The sequence below is a fragment of the Vitis riparia genome, chromosome 4 (genome assembly GCF_004353265.1).
Source record: "Vitis riparia cultivar Riparia Gloire de Montpellier isolate 1030 chromosome 4, EGFV_Vit.rip_1.0, whole genome shotgun sequence".
NCBI classification, from domain to species: Eukaryota; Viridiplantae; Streptophyta; class Magnoliopsida; order Vitales; family Vitaceae; genus Vitis; species Vitis riparia.
The window spans coordinates 20,390,026-20,411,948 of NC_048434.1; the positions used below are offsets into that span (position 1 = coordinate 20,390,026).

Below are 21,923 nucleotides of genomic sequence, written 5' to 3' on the forward strand. Positions count from 1 at the left end.
GTCTTTTTGTTTTGGTTTTTTTTCTTTCTTTGTTATATCCTTTTACAAAAAATAACTTCTCAAATATCCTTATTTTTATAAAACATTAAAAAACTTTTTTGGGTTCTTTAACTTAAAAACAATTTCTAAAAACAAGCATAAAAATCATAGTCAAATAAAAAAAATTAAAAATTAATTAAAGTACTTATTTGACTTGTATTAAAAATAAATATTAAAATTATTTTTATTTTATATTAATTTTTATTTCACTAAAATAAAAAAATTATTTCATAATTAAAAAATATATATTTAGCATTAACCCATACTTGTAGATTTAATTTTTATTTTTTAATAAGACTTAACTTGAATTTGTATTTCATATTATTATAAATTGAATTCATAAAATAAAAGTAAGAAATTGTTTTTAAAAACAAAATAAATTCTTCCATCCAAACGAGCCTTTTTTGTTTTTGTTTTAAAAAAAACTACTTTCTAAACATCTTGCCTTTGTTATATTCTTTCACGAAATCATTTCAAATCTTCCTATTTTTTGTTAAGAAATACCTTGATAATAGTTATGAATCAATATTTTTCCAGCTGACACACTACTCTCTCCAAACATGAATCCAAAGCATAAACTAAAAAGATGATCGACAATTGGGTCCAGGTAAAGGAAGAATAATCATCACTAATTTAGTAATTTCAGGTCATATTTACACATTATAAAGAAAGGTTAGACCGTTAGAGTAACCTCAAACACTGGCAGGGGCTCATATCAAGAGAAAGAAGATACTACTGAAGAACTGGTGAGCAAGCCTGAGAGAAGGCCTACAAGGAGGGCACTGTTGTAAGTGCTTGGCTCACCTTGCATTGTGTTGTTCCGGGAATCAATGTAGGTCTCATTCAGGAATGGCCCGCCCACTAGTGCTCCCACCGCTAGATTTGGATTGGGGTCAAGTGACTCAAGCCACTTGAACCCATCGTGGCAGCCAGTCTCCGCATCAACAGGAATTGAAGCTCCCCTGTGGTGAACATACTGTGGGTAGTTGCTCCCATACCCAACAAGATAGCACATATTCATGGGATTGTTCCCCAACACATACTCAGTCTGTAGGTATTTTTTCCATCAGATGAGGAGATACAAAGAGAAGCAAGAAAAACTCAGAATGTAACAGATAGATTTACAGAAGTTGGAATTAGTTTTAGAATACGCTGAATGATAATTCCAGCGCCTGCTTGTTATGCATGAGAACTGTATATACCTTGTTGCCAATGAAGAGCATACCTGCGAAATGGCAAATTTGCGAAGGTCTGCCGGCTTGTAGTGTTTCCCACTGCAGTATAGGGTTTCTGTCTTGGATGTAAGCATGTAATCACTATAAATAACAGCTAGGAAGGCAGAAGCCACGGAATGCTGCAGAGGGTTCCACTCAGTTACCCATATCAGGCCACCTGCATCAGAAAGTTATTATCCACTGGCTCAGGAATCTGGGGAAACTGCCTTCAGAAGTAAACAGAAATATGATGCTCTATGTGTTTTATGATTGACTGTTTCTCTTTTGGATCCAGACAAACACTTTCGAATTGTAGGACTTGTTTTGAAAGATCCATCAAATTAAAGCCTCTTGCGGCAAAATATCAGTAGAATGTAGAACCTGGAAAGGAATGTCAGAAAAGAATATTACCGTCTGTTCTGCTGGATGTGGCTGTTGGCGAATCTGGTAAAAGCCCACATATAACAGCTTCTGCAGTTTTTCTATACATCTGCAGGCCAATATTTTCTTCATTTGAGATCTCTGTTGTATCAAAGAAGTTTACCCTGGACAGCAGAACCTGGAGAGGAATTGCAAAATTGTTAACATGTAAGAAGCCCCCAACCATTAGGGGTCACTGTAACGGCCTGTTTCCAGTGGGATGTATATAGTATCCCAATTGGTACTCATGGCTATATGGGAAATTACAATCACTCTCCTGCAGACCAATAGCATTTGTAATGACATGCTCCTAACCATGTAAATATTATCTGTTTTAGATCCAATAAATCTTCAAACTTTAAAACAGGTAGGTAAGGTTATAAAAGGAGTTCAAACATATCCAGTGTTTGAAACTTTTTTTCTTTATCCAGGATATCATAATAGGCTATTACCAATCCACTCTATTAAACATCATTGAATTTTTTGTCAAACAATGGACTGTTGTATCTTTTCTTGCACACCTCCTGACTGGAAATGTAAAAATATTCAAGAATGAGACGATCGAAATTTTGCATTCTAAACAAATACCTGAGTCCCAGCAAGCTTGTCATCCCAGCAGAACCAAGTGGGAGTTCCCCATCTAGCGAATGCATCCCCATTTTGTAGAGTCACGTATCTGAGATATGACTCATCTCTGGTTGCATGAAAGAGCCAGGAAGCTGCCCACAAGAGTTCATCTCCATATCCCGTAGAGTTGTAGTATGGCTGCACTTGGGGAATGCTGACACTGTAAGAACCTCTGTTAGTGTCAGCAAAGGTAAACAGTTGCTGGGCATGCTTAAGGAGCAAATTTGAATAACTGGAGTTGATTTTCTTGAAAACTAGAGATGCCGATGCCATAGCTGCTGCTGTCTCTGCTGCAACCTCTGTTCCTGGAAATGATGTGTTCACCTGTGTGACCGGCCTTTTCTCCGTCATGGCTTCAGGCCTTTCCCAACATTCGTGGTCCAATTCTGGATCACCTACCTTTAATTATACACAAAACACAGCAATTCAGAGAGCGTTTCCACTGTTTGGCTCGCAAAATTGAGAGTAAAAAGTTTGCAACAACCTGAATATAGAGCAGGTTTGGGGAAGGATGGGCATTGATAAGGTAATCTGTGATCCATTTAAGTGAAGCTTGGGCATTACCCAGCTGCTTCACTGCCTTCATATGATCTCCATATTCAAGAATGGCCCAGGACAGCACTGTTGCAGTAAAAGCCATGGGGAATCCAAACTTCATATGATCCCCTGCATCATACATTCCTTTTGATAGATCCAACATTTCTTCACGTCCATCTTCTAATCCCGAGTCACCTCTCCAATCAATCTTGTTATTCACCAATTTACCAGCTGCAAAAACGAAGTGGCAAAGTAGCAAAGATAATTCAGACATGCCATAACTTTGAATTGCCTAAACTCCCATAATTAAATTTCTTCCAATTCACTTTCTCAGAAACCAAACAGAGCAGGAAGAAAAAACAACAAACACAGAGATAATAGCACACATTTTTGGATGTCGAAGAACTGTATAGCAATCTTAAGAGCATCCGCATAGTTCTCTGCAATTTTGCCCGGACGACCTGGAACTGAGGACACCTTGGAGTGGCGACCGTTACTCCAAATAGTTAGTGTAGCCGATGCCACCACCATAGCCGCAATGGCTAACACTAAAATCCACCAGCACCAGCCTTTCGACTTTTTTGGCTCAGTTTCCATCTAATACTCAAAAAAAAAAAAAAAAGCTTCGCTTCTAATAATATTTTATATTTCAATTTTCTAAGAAACAATTCATGAAGTTCAGATCACTCTGAAAACACCAAGTGTATATGAAAAAAGGATTGAGATTTAGGGTTTTGAGATTGATGCTGTAACCCGAAACTCTATTTGTTTGCTGAGAAAAACCAGGGAAGATCAATAGGAGAGAAGATATTTGGAAGCCAATATTTTCCTCTTAAAATCTTTTCCAAAATTTTTCTCGGAGTTCAAACGGGCCTAAGAAAATCTCTATTTTCAGGTCTCAATTTGGAGGGCACAAATAGCCTAAAAGACTCTTTTGAGATTTCAATCCGAGTTTTCCGGTTGGATTGCCCCCCAACTTGTCGTCTAACAGCAGGATCAAACCGCCAGAGATACCGTTCAAGTCATACATGCACTGACCACGTAAAACGACAGGCCGATTCGTCGTTTTAGCTCAAAACAGAAAAAGTGGAAGATTTTTAATGCTTGTCGATGTATTTCACCTCACAATCGAGGGCTGCAGGTGCGTTTTCCGGGTACTATAACCAATCATTATTTGCCTCGTTGTCGAGAGGACTGTACACGTGCCACGTTTCATTTGATTGGGCCTTTGTTTTTAGAGTTTGAGTCCAAAATAATATTTTTGAAGAAAAAAATATTGAGAATAGCGCCCTCCAAAATATTTATTAAGTCTTTTCTATCCGTGTTTTTTTTTTTTTACTTTAGTTTTAAAAGTTTCAAAAATATCATGAAAATTACAATTACGAATTATGATTTTACAATTTTTTTTAATACACCATAATTAGTAATTATGATTTTAAAAAGATTTTTAAATCACCCCTATTTTAATTTTTAATGGTTAGTAATGTGACTTTAAAATTATTTTTAAAATCTTCTTTATCATAATAATCATAAAATCACAATTAATAACTATGATTTGAAAAATATCCTAAAAACCACCATCATGGATTGTGGTTTTAGAATTTTCTTTAGAATCACAGCTACTAACTATGATTTCACAAATATCTTTAAACCACATTCCTTTACAATTTTCAATAGTTAGTATTATGATTTTAAAATTATTTTTAAAAAATCTTCTTTACAATAATAATAATTGTGGTTTTAAAAATTAAAAAATATCCTTAAAACCACAATCATAGACTGTGGTTTTATAATTTTTTTTAGAACAATAGTTAGTAACTGTGGTTTTAAAAATATCATTTAAACTATTACAATTTTTCATTGTCAGTTTAAAATTATTTTTAAAATTTTTTGTGGTTTAAAAAATATCATTAAAACCACAACCATAGTCAATGATTGTGGTTTTACAATTTTTTTTTTTTTTAAATTTCTTTAGACCCACAATTACTAACTGTGATTTTAAAATTATCTTTAACAAATTTTTTCTTTACAACTGTTTTAAAATTATTATTATTTTCATATTTTCCTTGAAATTTTGAGAAAATTATCTCACCTATCTGCATTCCTATAAAATTTTAAATATTTATGGTAAATAAAACATTTATTTATTTTATGAATTTTATCACATATGAATTAAAGAAAGTTATTTTTTTCATATTATTTTAAAATTTATATTTTCATATGAAAATTAATGCCAATGATTATGATTTTAGGTTTTTCCTTATTAAGTATGATTTGAACTTATGTCTTAGTTAAAATGTATAATTTTTTAATTATATAAAAGAAAAATAGGTTATGGTTGTATCAATTTGTTTAGTTAAAATTTCTTTCATTCAGACTTTAAAATGCATTTGAGTCTTATTTGTTTGAATTATCAAGGAAACAAGTGAATAACATAACATCACGAATTTGAATTGACATTTTATATAAATTTAAATAAATCAACCAAACTATTATAGTTCTATAAACATGAAAAAAAACTCTCAATGTGTCCCACATGATGAAATCTTTCTCTTTCGTTGTGAACATTTACGGTAGATGGTCATATTTGTTGATTTCAAATAAAGATATCATTTTAACAACTGTAGCACGAAGTCTCCAAGGACATTGAGATTGTTTAGTTTTTTTTACATCTTAGGACCAACAATTTTTTTGTGGATGACAAAACAATATATTTTTAGTGCGAATTAATAGAGTACATCTTTACAACATGTTGCAAATCTCCTTTAGAAGTAAATATTTGACCAACTATGAACTCTCCAATTGGATATCTCGTAAAAGTGATTCCCCATGGGGTCTAATCACTTTATACAACATGACCAATGTTTTCGATATTTTAAAATTGTAGTGATGGTCTCAAATGATATTGCATTGGAGATAATTCAATTAGGTCATCTAGATCCTCTGGATTTGGATTGTTTAACAAGTTACATCCCTTTTCATCCACAACCACATATCTCATTTGTTCTCTTTCAATTACCTCACGAACAGCTAAAAAAGACGAGTTATATTCTCTATCCTGATTATCATCATTATGAACATTCTCAGCTCCTACACTGTCATCATCACATTGTCTTCTTTCTTCGTTTTCCTCATCTTCTTCCACTCTATGCTCAAAAGTAAATTGATTTTAAACATTACTAGTACTATCATTTTTACCAAGTAACTAAGGTGTGCAATTACCAATTAGTGAATTCATTTATAAGTCAATCGATACTTGTTCAACAAATAACTCAATTTCATCCATCCTAAATCTGTTATGCATTTCTAACATTCGAGCTACACCACTATCATTCTTTAGTGAGCAAGGTTGGAATTTATTCCCTCTTTTCATAGGATACTTACAACTAATAATTAATTGAAAATGTGATCTATTGATGTCAGTGACCGAGTATATCATTTCCAGCAATTGTTCATATGTTGTCCTAAAAGGCACATCAATAGGAACACCACAACTCCACCCCCAACATTATCAACATCGGTTTGTGTTCTCACCATTTTCCCATTACAAAAATAAGTCACTAATGAATTAGATATAATTTACCTATAGAAGAAGCTAATAAAATTAATCAATTTCATTTTTTACCACAAATTTACACAATAGAAAACGTTATTTATAACATCAATTTGTAATGAAATAAAAAATAACAATAATAGGGTATACTATTAACAATAATCAAATAACAAATAACACATAATATCCAAATAATTCAATGGTTTTTATTAATAATATTTTCTTATTATTTATTATCATTAAAATTGAACAAAATGTTGTTATTTTTTCATTAACAATTAAAATGTCGTTGTTTAAGCTACTCATATCAAGTGGAAATTTTTTAAAATTTTTTCAAAAATTGATTTTATATAAGTTTTAAAAATGGATGTATGACTAAAAATATTTTAATATTTTTTCATTAAAATAATTAAAAAGAGGAAACATAATAGACATATTAATAGACTTTTGCTTATATCTTGTTAAATTTTAAATTTTTCTAATTTTTATATTTTATAATTGAATAAGTTAGATTTTAATTAAAAAACTAATATTTTCTATATATTAAATTTATTTTAGTGTCATTTCTTATTTTTTTATTTTTTTGTTAATAATATAACATTTTGGTAATGGTTTTTCACGTAATTAATGAAAGTTTTATAAAATGTAACATTAATAATAACATTTTTAAAATATAATTTTGATTTGTTTAAAAGGGAGAACTAAGTGTTTTTTTTTAGAATTTTTTGCATATATTTTAAATTTTCATACAATAACATTCCAAAGTGCATTCGACTTAAGACTTATTACCAATTTAATAAGTTTAAAATACTTGAAAAAAAAAATTAAAATATACCCGATAAGGCCATTTTTATCATTTAGATCCTGAACTCTCCCAACTTTTATACAATTTAATAAGTCTAAAAATATTAATTTCTTTCTTCTTTCTATTAAATATTATAAGATTTGTAGGATTTATGTACGAATATATTATCATTCATAATTAGTAATTTAATTAATTTATTTTTTTAATTAATAAGTTGGCCACAGTGAGAAATCTAAAATAAATATTAATGGAATATAAATATTAAATATTGGGTGTGCTAAAAGAAAGAAAATTTATTTCACACACTTACCAATAACATTTATAGATTAAAAATAAATTAAATTGAATTTTTTAAAAAAATAAAATAAAAGTGGGCATAAAACAAGGGGTTACTAATTGCAAGGAAAGTGGGCATAAAACGTAAATTATTGTTTACGATTTGATTCTTTGTTTATTTTCAGTGTTTTTAATGTTTCATTTTCCTCCATTTGGTTAGTGACAAAGCCGAGGAAAATAAGGGCAAACAAACTCATGAACCACTTATGTCCTCATACCCACTTACCTAAACATTTGGCTATTATTTTACCCAAAAATAAATTGCTTCAAAAACTTACCTGTCATTGCAAAACGCTACTAGTGGGAACTGGTGGTGGGAGACACAGATGGTGAGAGTCGTAGGCAGTGAGGAGAGAAAATGATAGTTAGGGTTTTAGATAAAAAAAAACAGGGGCTTCGAGATAAAAGTCCTACTGAATAGGAAAGAAAAGTAAAAGAAAAACTAATGATGTGGACTCAAAAAATTACTTTGGCAATTACTTTGAAAGTTCTTTGTTTTTTAAATAACGATTACTTTGGCTACAAACTCTTGTTTTTAGGGAAACTTGTGTTTTCATCCTATGATTTGAAAATTATATACTATTATTGGAACCCCGAGTATTTGAATTATGAGATTCCCCTATTAATAGGGAAAATATTATTTTTCTCATGCATTAGGTCCTGTTTACATTTTTCCCTTCCCATATTGCCCTTCAATGTCTCTAAGTCAACAACAAGTTAGCTTCCATGCCAACAAAACCTTTTAAAATTAAACAAAACACAAAAATTAGAATTTGAAAGTTCTCAAAAAAACACCCAACCCGACAACACCTCTTATTTCCCAAATAAAAAACTTTCCATCTCTCTCATTTGGGAGCATTTTATCTCATCTCTATGTGCTTCCTCACCCAGCCGAAGCGGAAAGACTACTTCTCAAATCCAAAATTTCTCTCATTTCAAAAAAGAAACCCTTAAAACTCCAATCTGCATATTTATATCTTTTCTAAGAATCTAAAACTTCTCAAATCTAAAACACAAAAAATCAATGTTTTCAGAATCGGACTGGTCATTGAACTAGAAAAGTTATTGATTCATAGTTCATTAGTCGGACCAGTGGTTGAACCAATGATGTAATAAATATATAATTTATATATTATATAAAATTAAAATTATTAATGACGAATTAAGATTAAAAATAATAATAATAATAATAATTCATTCTTTATGTTTAATGTTATCAAATTAAATGGTAAGGATAAATATAAATATATTAATATTTTTAATTTTATTAAATAAAACACATATATTATCTTAAAGAAAAATTATATGTCCAAAATTGCATATTTTATTATTTTATAAATTTTAAAATATTATATTATTTTCATGAATATGATTATTTAAGGGATTTAAATATTAAAATTTTTCATTACTTTAGTCTATGTTGTTTTATAATACTACTTAACATAGTCTTTCCAAACCCCAATGGTATTAACCATCTTTTTATAACCTGAGGTCTAGGGGTCGAGTCTTTGGGCAAACAATTTTTTTTTCACTTTCTACAGAAATCCCACATCGGAAAGTGACAAGCTATGCAACGTAAATCATAGCTATAAATACCCTCCTTGGAACACCAATGCATTAAACAACAACTTATGAGCCACAAATAATAGGCCTAATGAGGCTTGACTTGTGCTTAAGGGTTAGAAGCAAATAAGCCCAATTATAAGTAGTCTAATTTTAAAAAAAAATTAAAAAATTGGAAAAAATGAGTTGGATTGGTTCTCCACTGACGGTTTGACCAGTGGTTCGACCGACATGATTAACCGATCCAGTCCGATTTTTAAAACTATGCAAAAAGCACCCGACCTGAAAGCCATCTCAAATTTCTAATCTGAAACTTCTTCATCTCAAAGGTTGGGAACATTTTTCTCTCTCTTGGCTTCATCACTTAGAAGATCCTGAAACCCATATAAAATTTCCCAAAATTTCTATGATTTGAGAAAAGAAACCCTTAATCCAAAACTCTAACCTGCATTTTTCTTTCTTGTCTACATTCTTAGCAAACAAATGAAACACTCTATCATAAGAACGTCCAATTAAAAACCGACTTCAATAGGCGCAATTGTGATTCAGATTTTTCTACACCAGAGCATACCCGAAAGGAAAACTGAAATCCAAAATATTGGCTTCCACAAAAAAATATCTCTCCTTCCTGTCATTTTGTCGCATTTTTCCCTAATCTTTACCTAAAATCTAAAGGTAATTAATTTTTATTTATTGTTCTTTAGTATTTATTATGGCTTAGGTACTACCTTAGTAACCTTTAGGTACTACCTTAATCTACCTTAGGTATTACATTAACCGACTTTAAGTACTACCTTAGTTAAACTCGGGTACTACTTGTGTGAAGCCTCAAAACTTCATTTGTGGACATTACTTACTTCATTTATGAACATTAGAGCATGACATTATGTGCACCTTTGATATAGTGGTGATTATACCTTAGGTACTACAATAACCGACCTTAGGTACTACCTTAGTTAGACTTGGGTAATACTTGTGTGAAGCCTCAAAACTTCATTTGTGGATATTACTTACTTCCTTTGTGAACATTAGATTGAGCATGACATTTTGTGCACCTTTGATACAGTGGTAATTGTACCTTATGCATTACCTTAATCTACCTTAGGTACTACCTTAACCGATCTTAGGTACTACCTTGGTTAAACTTTGATACTACATGTGTGAAGCCTCGAAACTTCATTTGTGGACATTACTTACTTCATTTGTGAACATTAGAAAATGGGATTATATGCACCTTTGATATAGTGGTGAATGTACCTTAGGTACTACCAATGTGTGAAATGTTGGGATATTTCGACGAAACATCGCCGAAATTTCGGATATTGCGAAGGGTCGACATGATATTTCACACCGAAAGTCGATCGACTGATTTTTCCTCGATTTTTCAAAAATATTGTCGACATTTCGATGTTTTCCCTAATATTTCTCAAAATTTTCCGATTTTTCAAGAAGTCAACGCAATCAACGTGGCCACCTGCACTAACGTCACTGATGAAGTGGGACGCGCCTACAACAGGAGGGGATTTTTATTTCTGCCACCCATAATGCCAAGGGATTCAAACCCAAAACCTTTCCAAGTCAAAAGGCTTGGAGTTAAGCCCAATTACCATTAAGCCACATTTGTGTTTGTTAATGTATATTCACAATCAATTTGTTAAAATTCATTATTAAAATAATAAATCAATTAATTCTAAATATTTTATTTTAAATTTTATTTATTTAATTAATAAAAGTATAAAAACTATTATTATAATTTTATTAACAAGTTTTTTTTATATCATTTATATGATAATAAAATATAAAAATATAAATATTAAAAAAAAATCATATATGCATCATCATTTATTTTATATTATTGAATGCATTTAAATTAAATAAATTATAGTTTTAATATTAAATATATCATCATTTATTTCATTAATATTATTTTAAAAACTTATTATCACTTTACTTTTAAATTTGTATATTTATCCTTTTAATTTTATTTAATTTTGAATGTTTTTATTTTAAAAAAAATTAACAATATAAATTTATTCAAAAATAATGAAAATCTAATATTTTATTTATTAAAATTAATTTGATAACATAAATAGTAAATTATTAAGACAGATATATTCTTATTTACTGATATTTTTCTCCATCATACTTTTATCAATTACACTTATAAAATAACTTTAACATGTATATTCTTGTTTATTTTTAGAGTTTTTTAAAACATTTTTATGAATTTTGAATAATTTTCGTCTCACCGATATTCGTATCAAAATATTCACCGATATTTTACCAATATTTCTGATATATCCGTAAAATCTAAGTACCGATATATTCGTCTTTCTTGATATTTCAAACCTTGGGTACTATCTTAATCTACCTTAAGTACTACCTTAATCCACTTTAGGTACTATCTTAACCGACCTTAGGTACTACCTTAGTTAGACTAGGGTACTACTTGTGTGAAGCCTCAAAACTTAATTTGCAACTTTGACATGTTATATTTTGAATTTGTTAGTTAAGCATCACTGTTATTATCCTAAAATGTGATATACATGTGTGAATTATACATGTTTTGTACTATCTTTTGCAATAGTCATTACTTAATTGATTATTAGAAATTAACCAAGAACAATTATGTCATCAGATGACGAACATGTAATCATACTATGTAGTGTATGTTGGGCGTAAACATGGAGTGTACAATTCTTGAGTTGAATGTCAAAAGAATATGCTCATTTATAAGGGGGGTGTTTACAAAGCATATACTTCTAGAGAAGAAGTTATCCAAGTTTGAATGTTCTAAGAACCAAAATGGAAAAAAAGTGATGAATGTTCATCAACTGCCAAACCAAAGTCTGAACATACAGTTGACGATCATCATTCCTTGCAAAATGTTTCATATACATATGTAATCAATTTCTTTGTTGGCTTCTTTATAGCATGTGTTTTTCTTATTGTAATATCTACTTTAACATAGGTTGTGCACATGTGTTATGAATATTAATGTATAGTAATGTGGTTTTCATAGTGTTCATAGGCACTATGTGATTATTATTATCAACTTTGTAGTTCACAAATTGACATTAGATGCATAAGAAACTATATAAAGAAAATTATGACCATTAACAAGTCCTTGGCCTGGCATAGTTCTTATTTTGTCTACATCATAATTGTATTACACCTAATTTTTTATGGGGGTTGATATTCATAATGGTACATGTTCAAAATCATTGTTTACACAACATAGATTGTTCTAGTCGAATCGACAAAACAACTCTCAAATTCATTGATGAGAAACACTGGTAAGAGTAGGAATGAAATAAACGGATATAAAAGAACAAATTAATGGAAATAATTGATTTGGGGGAGCAGAAGTTGAAGGGCTTTCTACGATTGCCTCTAAGAGCTCAAAAAATCTTGGCCCACTTTGCTAGTCTTCATACTGCATATAAGCAAAATGTTTATCATCATACTTCAAATTCTGGAACGTATAGCATGCATTAGACTACAAGAGTTTGAACCATAATTAATCTAACCACATACTGATTTGTAATTATCAGCCCTAACAAATGTGTCCCTCAAACCCATTGATTAATTGAAGCATAGTACTCACACCAAAATCTATAATGTTTACTTTATCTTTGTGGTTTACCAGTAGGTTGGACGGTTTTATGTCCCTATTAATTACTTGTCTTTCATGGTGCAAGTACACAAGACCTTGTAAAACCTGGAAATTGAAAGATCATGCATTTGAATCATAAAGATTTCTTCACTGTTGCATAGGCTTCAATATTCCAACTAAACATTCAAAATCAATGAAAGGAATTTAGGTGCAATACAAAATCTTACTATAAAAAACAATGAAAAAAAGTGACTATTGTGATATTAAGGTCTGCCAATCCAACAGTGTTGTTTGTTTGTAAAATTTTTCAACTTTCCAATTATGAAGAATTTAGGTGCATACTATGAATCTAATTTAGGTAGTGCAATGAAATGGGATATAGAAGTCTGTAGATTAAGTTGTTCAAAATCAAAGAACTTAGACCTTAGAAACAATGAAGAATTCAAAAAATACAAAATGATAAGAGAAAGAAAAACGTCAATTGGTCATGCCTCAGAAACTCAAAATCCAGAAACAGTGAAGAATTCAAAAAATACAAAATGATAAGAGAAAGAAAAACGTCAATTGGTCATGCCTCAAAAACTCAAAAAATGTCTTCCACAAGATCTAATGGTAATAACACTTGATTCCTAGTATGCCTACCATGCACAAACAAGTCCATTTGATGTGCCTGCCATACATGATAAGCTAGCATTCTAGATTAACATTTACAATGCCAGCATAATGCATGTACTGTAAGATATCTAAAGCCACACCAAAAAAATAGGACAATATAACATATGGCAATCTAAGTACATGGTTTTTACTAACTTTTAGGTGTTTCTACAACATGGGTTGCCTTCCATGCAGAAGAAGTTGTTGGGATTATTAAACAAGGTAAGTAAGAAGTATATTGTCCTAAGGAAGAAAGAAAACCAAACATTAGACATTGAGCAACTGATCATTTAGATTTGTACACTTAGAATAAACTAGTACTGATACACTCATAACTGATGACTTCTTTTGTCCAAACTTATTTTTCTAACTTAAGATGTCACTGTCTTGGTCCACAAATGAAGTTTCGAGGCTTCACACAGGTAATACCCAAGTTAGACAAGAGTAGTACCTTAAGGCAGTACCTAAGATTGGTTAAGGTAGTACCTAAGTTAGATTAAAGTAGTACCTAAGGTTTACTAAGATAGTACCTAAAGTACAATGACCACTATATCAAAGGTGCACATAATGTCGTGCTCTAATGTTCACAAATGAAGTAAGTAATATACACAAATGAAGTTTCAAGACTTCACATAGGTAGTACTCAAGTCTAACTAAGATAGTAACTAAGGGTGGTTAAGGTAGTACCTAAGATAGATTAAGCAAGTATCTAAGGGTTACTAAGGCAGTACCTAAGGTACAGTCACCACTATATCAAAGTTGCACATAATGTCATGCTCTAATGTACACAAATGAAGTAAGTAATGTCCATAAATGAAGTTTTGAGGCTTCACATAGGTAGTTCCCAAGTTTAACTAAGGTAGTGCCTAAGATCGGTTAAGGTAATATCTAAAGTAGATTAAGATAGTACCTAATGCACAATAAATACTAAAAAACAATAAATAAAAATTAATTATTTTCAAATTTCGGGTGAGGGTTAGGAAAAAATAAAACAGAATGACAAAATGACAGAAAGATAAGATATTTTTTTTGTGGAAACCAATATTTTGGGTTTCAGCTTTCCTTTCGAGTACACTCTGTTATAACAAAATCTAAATCACAGTTGGGCCTATTGAAGCCTGCTTTTAACTAGACATTCTTAAGATGGAATGCTTCATTTGGTTGCTGAGAAAGTAGACATAAAAAAAAAAAAATACAGGTTAGAGTTTTGGATTAAGGGTTTCTTTTCTCAAATCATAGAAAATTTGAGAAATTTTAGATAGGTTTTGGGATCATCTAGGTGATGAAGCTAAGAGAGAGAGAGAGAGAGAGAGAAATGTTCCCAACCTTTGAGATGAAGAAGTTTCAAATTTGGGAAATTTGAGATGGTTCCCGAGTCGAGTGTTTTTTATGTTTCAGATTTGAGAAGTTTCATATTCTTAGAGAAGATATAAATATGCATATTGAAGTTTTAAGGGTTTCTTTTTTGAAATGAGAGAAATTTTGGATTTGAGAAGTAGTCTCTCTGGTTGTGAGGAAGTGCAGAAAGATGAGATAAAATGTCCCAAATAAGAAAGAGGAAAAAAATTTATTTGGGAGATAAGAGGTGTTGTCAAGTCGGGTGTTTTATGAGAACTTTCAAATTCTAATTTTTATGTCTTGTTTAATTTTAAAAGGTCTTGTTGACATGGAAGCTGACTTGTTGTTGACTTGGAGACATTGAGGGGCAATCTGGGAAGGGAAAATGTAAACAGGACATAATACATGAGAAAAATATTATTTTCCCCATTAACAAGAAAATCTCATAATTCATACACTGGGGTTCCAATAATATATATAATTTTCAAATCACATGATGAAAACACAAGTTTCCTTCGTTTTTTTGGTGACAAAACAATGGAGGCACTGAGCATCCAATATTTTTGGTGACAATGCATTATTTGGTATTGTTGATGATATGTTATATATAGTAAAAAAAATACTCAAGTGATTGTCCAAAAATCACTTTGAATCACTTGGACTTTTAAAATTTATTTTCAAAAATAGTTAAATACTTAATACTTGTTTGAAAAATATTTTTAAAATAGTTTTAAAAAATAGTTTTTTAAAACAATTTTAAAAATTAGTCTTTGGTATTTTTAGAAATAAAATTGAGTTTGAAAACTGAATTTTAAAAAACCGTTTTTATTTTCAAATACAATAAAAACATGTTTTGTTGGTTGATTGAATGCTACTTGGATTAGTAGCATGAGGTCTCCGTCCCTTCCTCTGGTAATCGTTTTTTTCTTGCTTTTAAATTTGTTTTTTTTTTTCTCTTATTATACCAAAATGTTTTCAATCCCATACTCCATACCCACAAAATAAGATACAAAAAAAATGTTGGGGATGGGAGGAGCGAGAGAGAAAGCAAAATGCAAAACTAAATGGGGAAAACTTCACTCAAGCTCCATCATATAACAATTGAAAACAAATGCTTAAATCATCATAAAAAATAATTGTACAGTCGTGTTTTTTTAGTGTTTTATATGTTCTCGAGTACAAAAATCGGTTTTTAGAAATACTTTTTAAACATGTCCCTTGTTTTTATAAGAAAGTGTTTTTAAGTATTATAATGCGTTTCTAACTTCATTCAAAGTCAATTATAAACGATTCTACATCATCAGAAATATTATTAACATATTTTTTAAATTTATATTTGAACACTAACACTATGTTTGATTCCAAGAAAATATTAAATAAAAACAATAGAAAAAATAAAATAAATGAAATAACTATAAAATAATATATAAAATTATTAAAAATAATTAAAAATAAAATGTAAAAATTATTTATTAACTTAAAAAAAAAATTCTTTCATTTTTTTTATCTTTTACTTTTTCTCTGTTGTGCTTGGTTCATGAGAAAATGAATTGGAAGATATTTTTAATTTATATGTATTGATTTTATGAAATTAAATTAAAAATCAAATCAACATCACACTTTTTGTTGCCTCTAGCAAGTAGAGTGAACGGACCGTCAATCACTGAGTTGGGCTTCATGGACTGGAGCCAGGTTGAGCCCAATAATCCAGCAATGTTTCATTGGGTATTTTAACTTGTAACCAATATGTGTCCGTCTCCTCCCACAAAACCCCACTCTTTCGATTGCCTTGTCTTCAAACAAGGTGTTGCGAGTTCGAAATCCACATCAAATATCACGCGCAGGTAGACCAGCAGCAACGACATGGGCGAAGGCAGAGAGGGAGATTGGGAGTGCAGCGGATGCAGAAACAGAAACTACGCCTTCAGATCCTTCTGCAACCGATGCAAGCAGCCTCGCCTCCTCGTCGACACCAAAACCCCCCGCCGATTCTAAATGGCTTCCTCGCATCGGAGATTGGATCTGCACCGGTTAGCTCTCTTTTCTTTCTTTTCTTTTTTCTTTTTTACTCTCCCTCTATGTGTTTGTTTTGGAATTTTGAGTTTTGTGGGATTTATTGGACAAGGTTGCATCCACGGGATCTGTTGATTTGGATGGTGTTGTTTTTGTGGAATTAGAGTTTTAGGGTTTTGAGTGTTTCGAGACTTGTTTTGCCGCAAACCCAAATGAAGGATTTGATCGTGCTTAATCTTCTGTTTCCAATTCTAGGTGAATCTTTTTTGTCTTCAAAATGATTGTAACAGTAAAAATTAAATGATTCTTGAAAATTGTTCCCACTGTCGGAAATGAAATAGGGAAAACAAAATCATCATATTCAAAAACTGTTCACAACTTTTTGGTCATTAGATCCTTTATGGTTTCCGATTGTTAAAGTTATTCTGTTTTCTATATTTTTACATTTCCTAAAAATAACCCCATTTCAAAAAAAAAAAATTATTAAAGAAGTTCTTCAAAACGCTATGAACACTGGGAGTGGATAAATGGCTGTGAGAGTAGCCCTCTCTTAACCTTTTATGACATTGTATGTGTCCAAAAACTGATCCCAATTCTTCTATTGCTTGATAAGTACTTATAACTTTTACCCACACGAAATATTTTGTGGCTGTCTTGAATGGAACAACTACAAACTAACTTTAATAACACTGTTGTGAGAATGAGCTAAACATTTTTTTGATTCTTGAATTTTATAGTTGTTAATTTATCAAAAAATTTAGTTGTTTAGAAGCCCTCTAGCATCCTCGTAAAAAAGACAAGTCCTTGGTTGATTGTGTTTAGGTGCATGAGATCTTTTAAAGCTATAAAGCTTTAATGGCTCCATTATTAATTATTATTAGATCATTTATTGGAATATTGCTTTATGTGGAAATCTTAATAAGCTTCCGAAAAAGGGCCCGGCCCTTCAAATATTCTTATTGTTGCTAATTCATAAATTAGGTATATAAACACAGGCATTTGAAAGCCTAATGCAATCATGAATTGTTATCTTACCACAAAATTGGGTACTATAGTAGAAGAAAAATGTTGCTTTAGTTATTCACACATTTACTGGCTTTAAAAGTTCCTTATTTTTTGTTAAATCTTTAGAATTTATTTTTATTGGGAACTTAATGAATCTGAACAAGAGTGCCATTGGTTAGTCATACTTTCGATTTGCCACCCATGCTTTTTAACTGTTTTCCATATCAATAATTTGATACATGTGCAGTGCTTTAGTGAACAAAAGCATGATCTATTCTTGTCTTTTCTTCTTATCAATGGAGCTACCTATATGATATGCACATTTTTTTGTCAAATTGAGATTAGGAACTTGCTATCAATTAGGTTGAGTGGTTTGTGTTTTTTGTATGTGTATTTTGGTCTGGGATGGGCTGGTTGGTGTGCGTATACTTGGCTTCCTTTTCCTCTCCCTGGCTGGATTCTGGGTTGGGTGTGTATGGCAATGGATCAATAGGTTGCACTAACAACAATTATGCGTCACGAGAAAAGTGCAAAAAGTGCGGACAACCAAAGGAGATAGCAGCAATGCCAGCGATTGCAATGCCTGGAGCTTCTCTCCCAACTTATGCGCATTATTTTGCCAGGGCGCAAGGAGGACCCGAACAAAAGATGAACATTGGATTAATGGGCAACGGTGCTCTTCAGCAGCCACTTCCTTTGAGCTCAACCTGGTCTGTAGGAGGTCCTGATAAATATGGAGGCCAACCAGCTCCAACATGGCCCCTAGGTGGAAACCCTAGTCCTGCACTTCCATTTCCAAACCATGCAAATCAGCTCCTTATGGTTCCTAAAGGATGGCGCAATGGTGACTGGATATGCAACTGTGGCTTCCATAATTATTCTTCTCGTGCACAGGTACACCCAAGCTATCCGGACATCTAATGAGTTGAAATTCTTAAAAACTGAGAACAAATTCTGTAAGGCTCCAGTGGGCTGTTTCTTCACATTATTTACATATCTGATCTTGCTTTTGTTTATTTGCAGTGCAAAAAATGCAATGCTTCAATGCCACCAGGTACACCCTCTTCTCTGGGCATGGAAATCACTCCTTTGCATAACTGTTGTATTATGGCTATGGATTATTTGTATGTATAAGCTAAGAAACAATGTTATTAATGGTTAATGCTCTATGTACCTATCAAAAAAATTAATGGTTAATGCTCTTTTTGGATCCTCCAAAAGAGTAGGGAAAGGAAAAAAAAATGCAGGAACCGTAACTTTTCTTGTTTGGTTTACCATTGAGAATATAAAGGAAATCAAAACAGGATTAAAATCATTTTAAAACTTGAACATTTCTAAATTCTTTACTTTTTAAAGGGGGAATAGAAGTGTAGAAGAGAATCCAAGAAAGATATATTGAATTCTAACTCATCTTTTATTTTCCTACGCTTCTTTTGTTCCTTTCCTTTCTCTCAATCTTTCCATGATCCATATGAAGGTCCAAAATGTTCAATTTTGTCCTTGATTATTTATTTATTTGTTTCACTTTGCTTTACCATGTTACCTTGCCATTTTTAGAGATATGATAACATTGCTTACCAGTCAGCAGAGATAGTGCATAATGTTGCTTGTTTCTTGTCATTTGTCCATATATAATTATTTATTGTTAGAAGTCTTCTTTTGGTTTTATCTGAAGTCCGGAGGTGTTGACTGGGGAATGTGTAATAAATTCTTCTTTATTTTTCTTTGCTAAACTATGTTTGGAATGGGGAAATTTGGTGGGGGGAGAGGAAGGATTTGCTTAAAAATTTTGAATTGTGTTGTTTGGAACCACTGAAATTCATGATCGAAAGGACTTGGGAGGGAATGTTGGAGGGCTTTGAATGCATGTTTGAATTCCTCCGAAATGTGAGTATGGTTTGATGAATTTGTTTTAACACTTCAAACTTCACTCCATTTTCCTATTTTACCCTTTTATTTACAAGAATAGAGACAAGAAAAGTTCAAATTCATTATTATTTAAATTATTTCAATTGCTAGACAAAAGAAAGGAATAAGATCCAATTCCCTTATTTTCCTACCTATTAATTTAATTTTTTTTGCCAAAGATTTGGTTCTAAAAGAGTGTTTATGTCTTGAAAAATGTGTTAAGAGGCAGAAGAGTGACAAGAACTGTTGTTCCAACTTCAAACTTGTGCCTGTGCTTCCTAGTTCAATAGCAACTCCTCTTCTTCAAGTTCTATCTATGGTTTCACAACTAAACATCTGTTTTCTTTTACTTAAGCTAGGGCAAATACTTTCAACCACTTCATCTTTCCTTTCATTGAAGAAGGAAAAGTGACATCCTAGACTGCTTCATCTTTCAGTTCAGGGTGGAATTCTCTTCCACACCAAGTGCATGTATTGAGCATACAATTATTCGTAGGTCCACATAATCATAAAAAACAAGAATTGAGCAGGCATACAAATATTACTTGCTCACACAGAGGACAGTGATAATTTTACAAAGTTCAATGGTCACAAAACTTTCCCCACCCAACCTTACTGTTTTCTGGTAATGGCAAGTACCAACTCATATACATAGCACCTGAAATGGTTACTACTGGCATTTTTTTAAAAGTTTTAAATGCTGTTCTTTTTATTTCCTGTTAATCAAACTTATCATGAGTATTTTCTTTTCTTCTAAAAAATTTGGTTAACATCTAGAATGAGCCCCATAGGCTCCAACTGATTGTGTATCTTTGTTTTGGGTTATAAAGCACTTGGAATGAAGAGATTAGCATCAGAAGAGTTTGTTCGTGACTGGGATAGCAAGAGATTGAATGCTGGACATGTAAAGGATCATTTTCTGGTATCACATGTAAAAATAATGCAATTGTTATTGTAACGCGGTTTCTTAACTCTTCCATCCGCTAAATGTATAGGCAAATGGACAGCAGCCATCATACCCAGGATTTGAGCAACTGGCAGGTTCCAGTGTTGATCCAAAAGGTCTGGCTTATGCCCCCTATCCTAGTGTAACCCCAGTGGCACCTCCAAATTTGCAAGTGCCAATGCAGTTCCCACATCAAACAACAACACCTACACTCCTTGGGAAAGGGTAAGATTATGCATTCTATTTGTTTAGAATAATTGGAAAGGTTATCCATGAGAATATCTAATGCTACCATCAAGTTCGGCAACTGTGTTTATATTCACAATCCTTTTCTTTATTTGTGGATAAACACTTGACATGAAAAATGGTCAGGCACACCTGAAATCAGGAATAATGAAATCTGTACATTAAGTGCACGCCATATTGTGGTATGAGATTCCAAAATGTTTTTGTGCCCATGAACTCTGCAGAGCAAAGCAATGGCGTGATGGGGACTGGATGTGCACAAATTGCAACAATCATAATTTTGCATCTCGATCCCAGTGCAATAGGTTAGTACTTGATTTAATGCAGATTCAGTTGTATTTATGACTTTATTTAAAAGAGAGTCTATTTATGTCATTTAAACTCTTGGTGTATGGATATTTTCAAAAATTTCCACAAATGATCCCATCTGCACACCGTCCTGACACTCATATATATCAATAGCATGTTGTTGTCCGTTAACTGCTACTTGAATTGCAATGATTAGTTCAATGTTTATCGGCCAAACAGCGCTCCATTATACAAAGAATTGGCCGAGTTTATAGCATGGACTTTGAAGAGTATTATTGGCATTTTATATGTATATCATTTCATTTTAAGTTGCCCTCAATGTTGGAAGCCTTTTCTTTTCTAGGTGTAAAACTCAAAGAGACGCCCTCGCGCAGCCTGTCAGCGTTGCATAGCCAGTGTACTTGGAGGCTTTAAACCATCCGAAACTTCTGTTGGCATTTGTGGAGGCTTTGTTTTCGATTTTCATTATGTATCTTATTGGCGGCTACATGCTCATCTTATTCTATTGGGTTGTCAGTTCCGTTACACAGTAGCATACTTTGGACTTCATGTATGTAATTAACAGCATAATGGTTTTCAAGTGAGTGTGAGAGAGTGAGAGTCAGCTTAGTACTTCCATGTTAAAAAAGCTTGTTTTGGGTACGAACTTGTAAAATTGCTTCTTTAAGCTTGTTTCGGCCACAAATTTGTAAAATTGCTTCTTTTTTGTGTTTATATTTCTGAAATAAGTTCATAAATCATAATGTCGCCACTCTTTTCTTTTTTTTGCCTTAATAGGCATTCCATTCTTTAGG

General features: G+C 31.9%; 2 protein-coding genes across 2 annotated transcripts; one reads left to right on the forward strand and one right to left on the reverse strand.

Moving 5' to 3' along the window:
* Nucleotides 1–696: 696 nt before the first annotated feature.
* On the reverse strand, nt 697–3,709 carry LOC117913463 (endoglucanase 24-like). Its single transcript, XM_034828447.1, has 6 exons — nt 3,224–3,709; nt 2,785–3,068; nt 2,262–2,699; nt 1,665–1,812; nt 1,265–1,431; nt 697–1,087 (listed from the first exon to the last, which is right to left on the reverse strand). Exons 1-6 carry the CDS (start codon nt 3,432–3,434, stop codon nt 755–757), a joined length of 1,581 nt encoding a protein of 526 aa, XP_034684338.1. The 5' UTR covers nt 3,435–3,709; the 3' UTR covers nt 697–754.
* A 12,752-nt stretch (nt 3,710–16,461) lies between these two features.
* Nucleotides 16,462–21,841, forward strand: LOC117913664. Its single transcript, XM_034828701.1, is given in 8 exon segments — nt 16,462–16,682; nt 16,684–16,732; nt 18,214–18,614; nt 18,744–18,774; nt 20,459–20,532; nt 20,624–20,799; nt 21,045–21,125; nt 21,473–21,841. Coding segments are annotated over 8 exon segments (978 nt in total). The 5' UTR covers nt 16,462–16,565; the 3' UTR covers nt 21,522–21,841.
* Nucleotides 21,842–21,923: the final 82 nt, after the last annotated feature.

Bases quoted from the DNA above. Each gene is read 5' to 3' on its own strand.
- LOC117913463 (XM_034828447.1), bottom strand. From the start codon at position 3,434: ATGGAAACTGAGCCAAAAAAGTCGAAAGGCTGGTGCTGGTGGATTTTA. The intron at 3,069-3,223 runs GTGTGCTATTAT...TCGTTTTTGCAG, and splicing joins GTTCTTCGACATCCAAAAAT to CTGGTAAATTGGTGAATAAC. The intron at 1,432-1,664 runs GTAATATTCTTT...TTTCTGATGCAG, and splicing joins CACATCCAGCAGAACAGACG to GTGGCCTGATATGGGTAACT.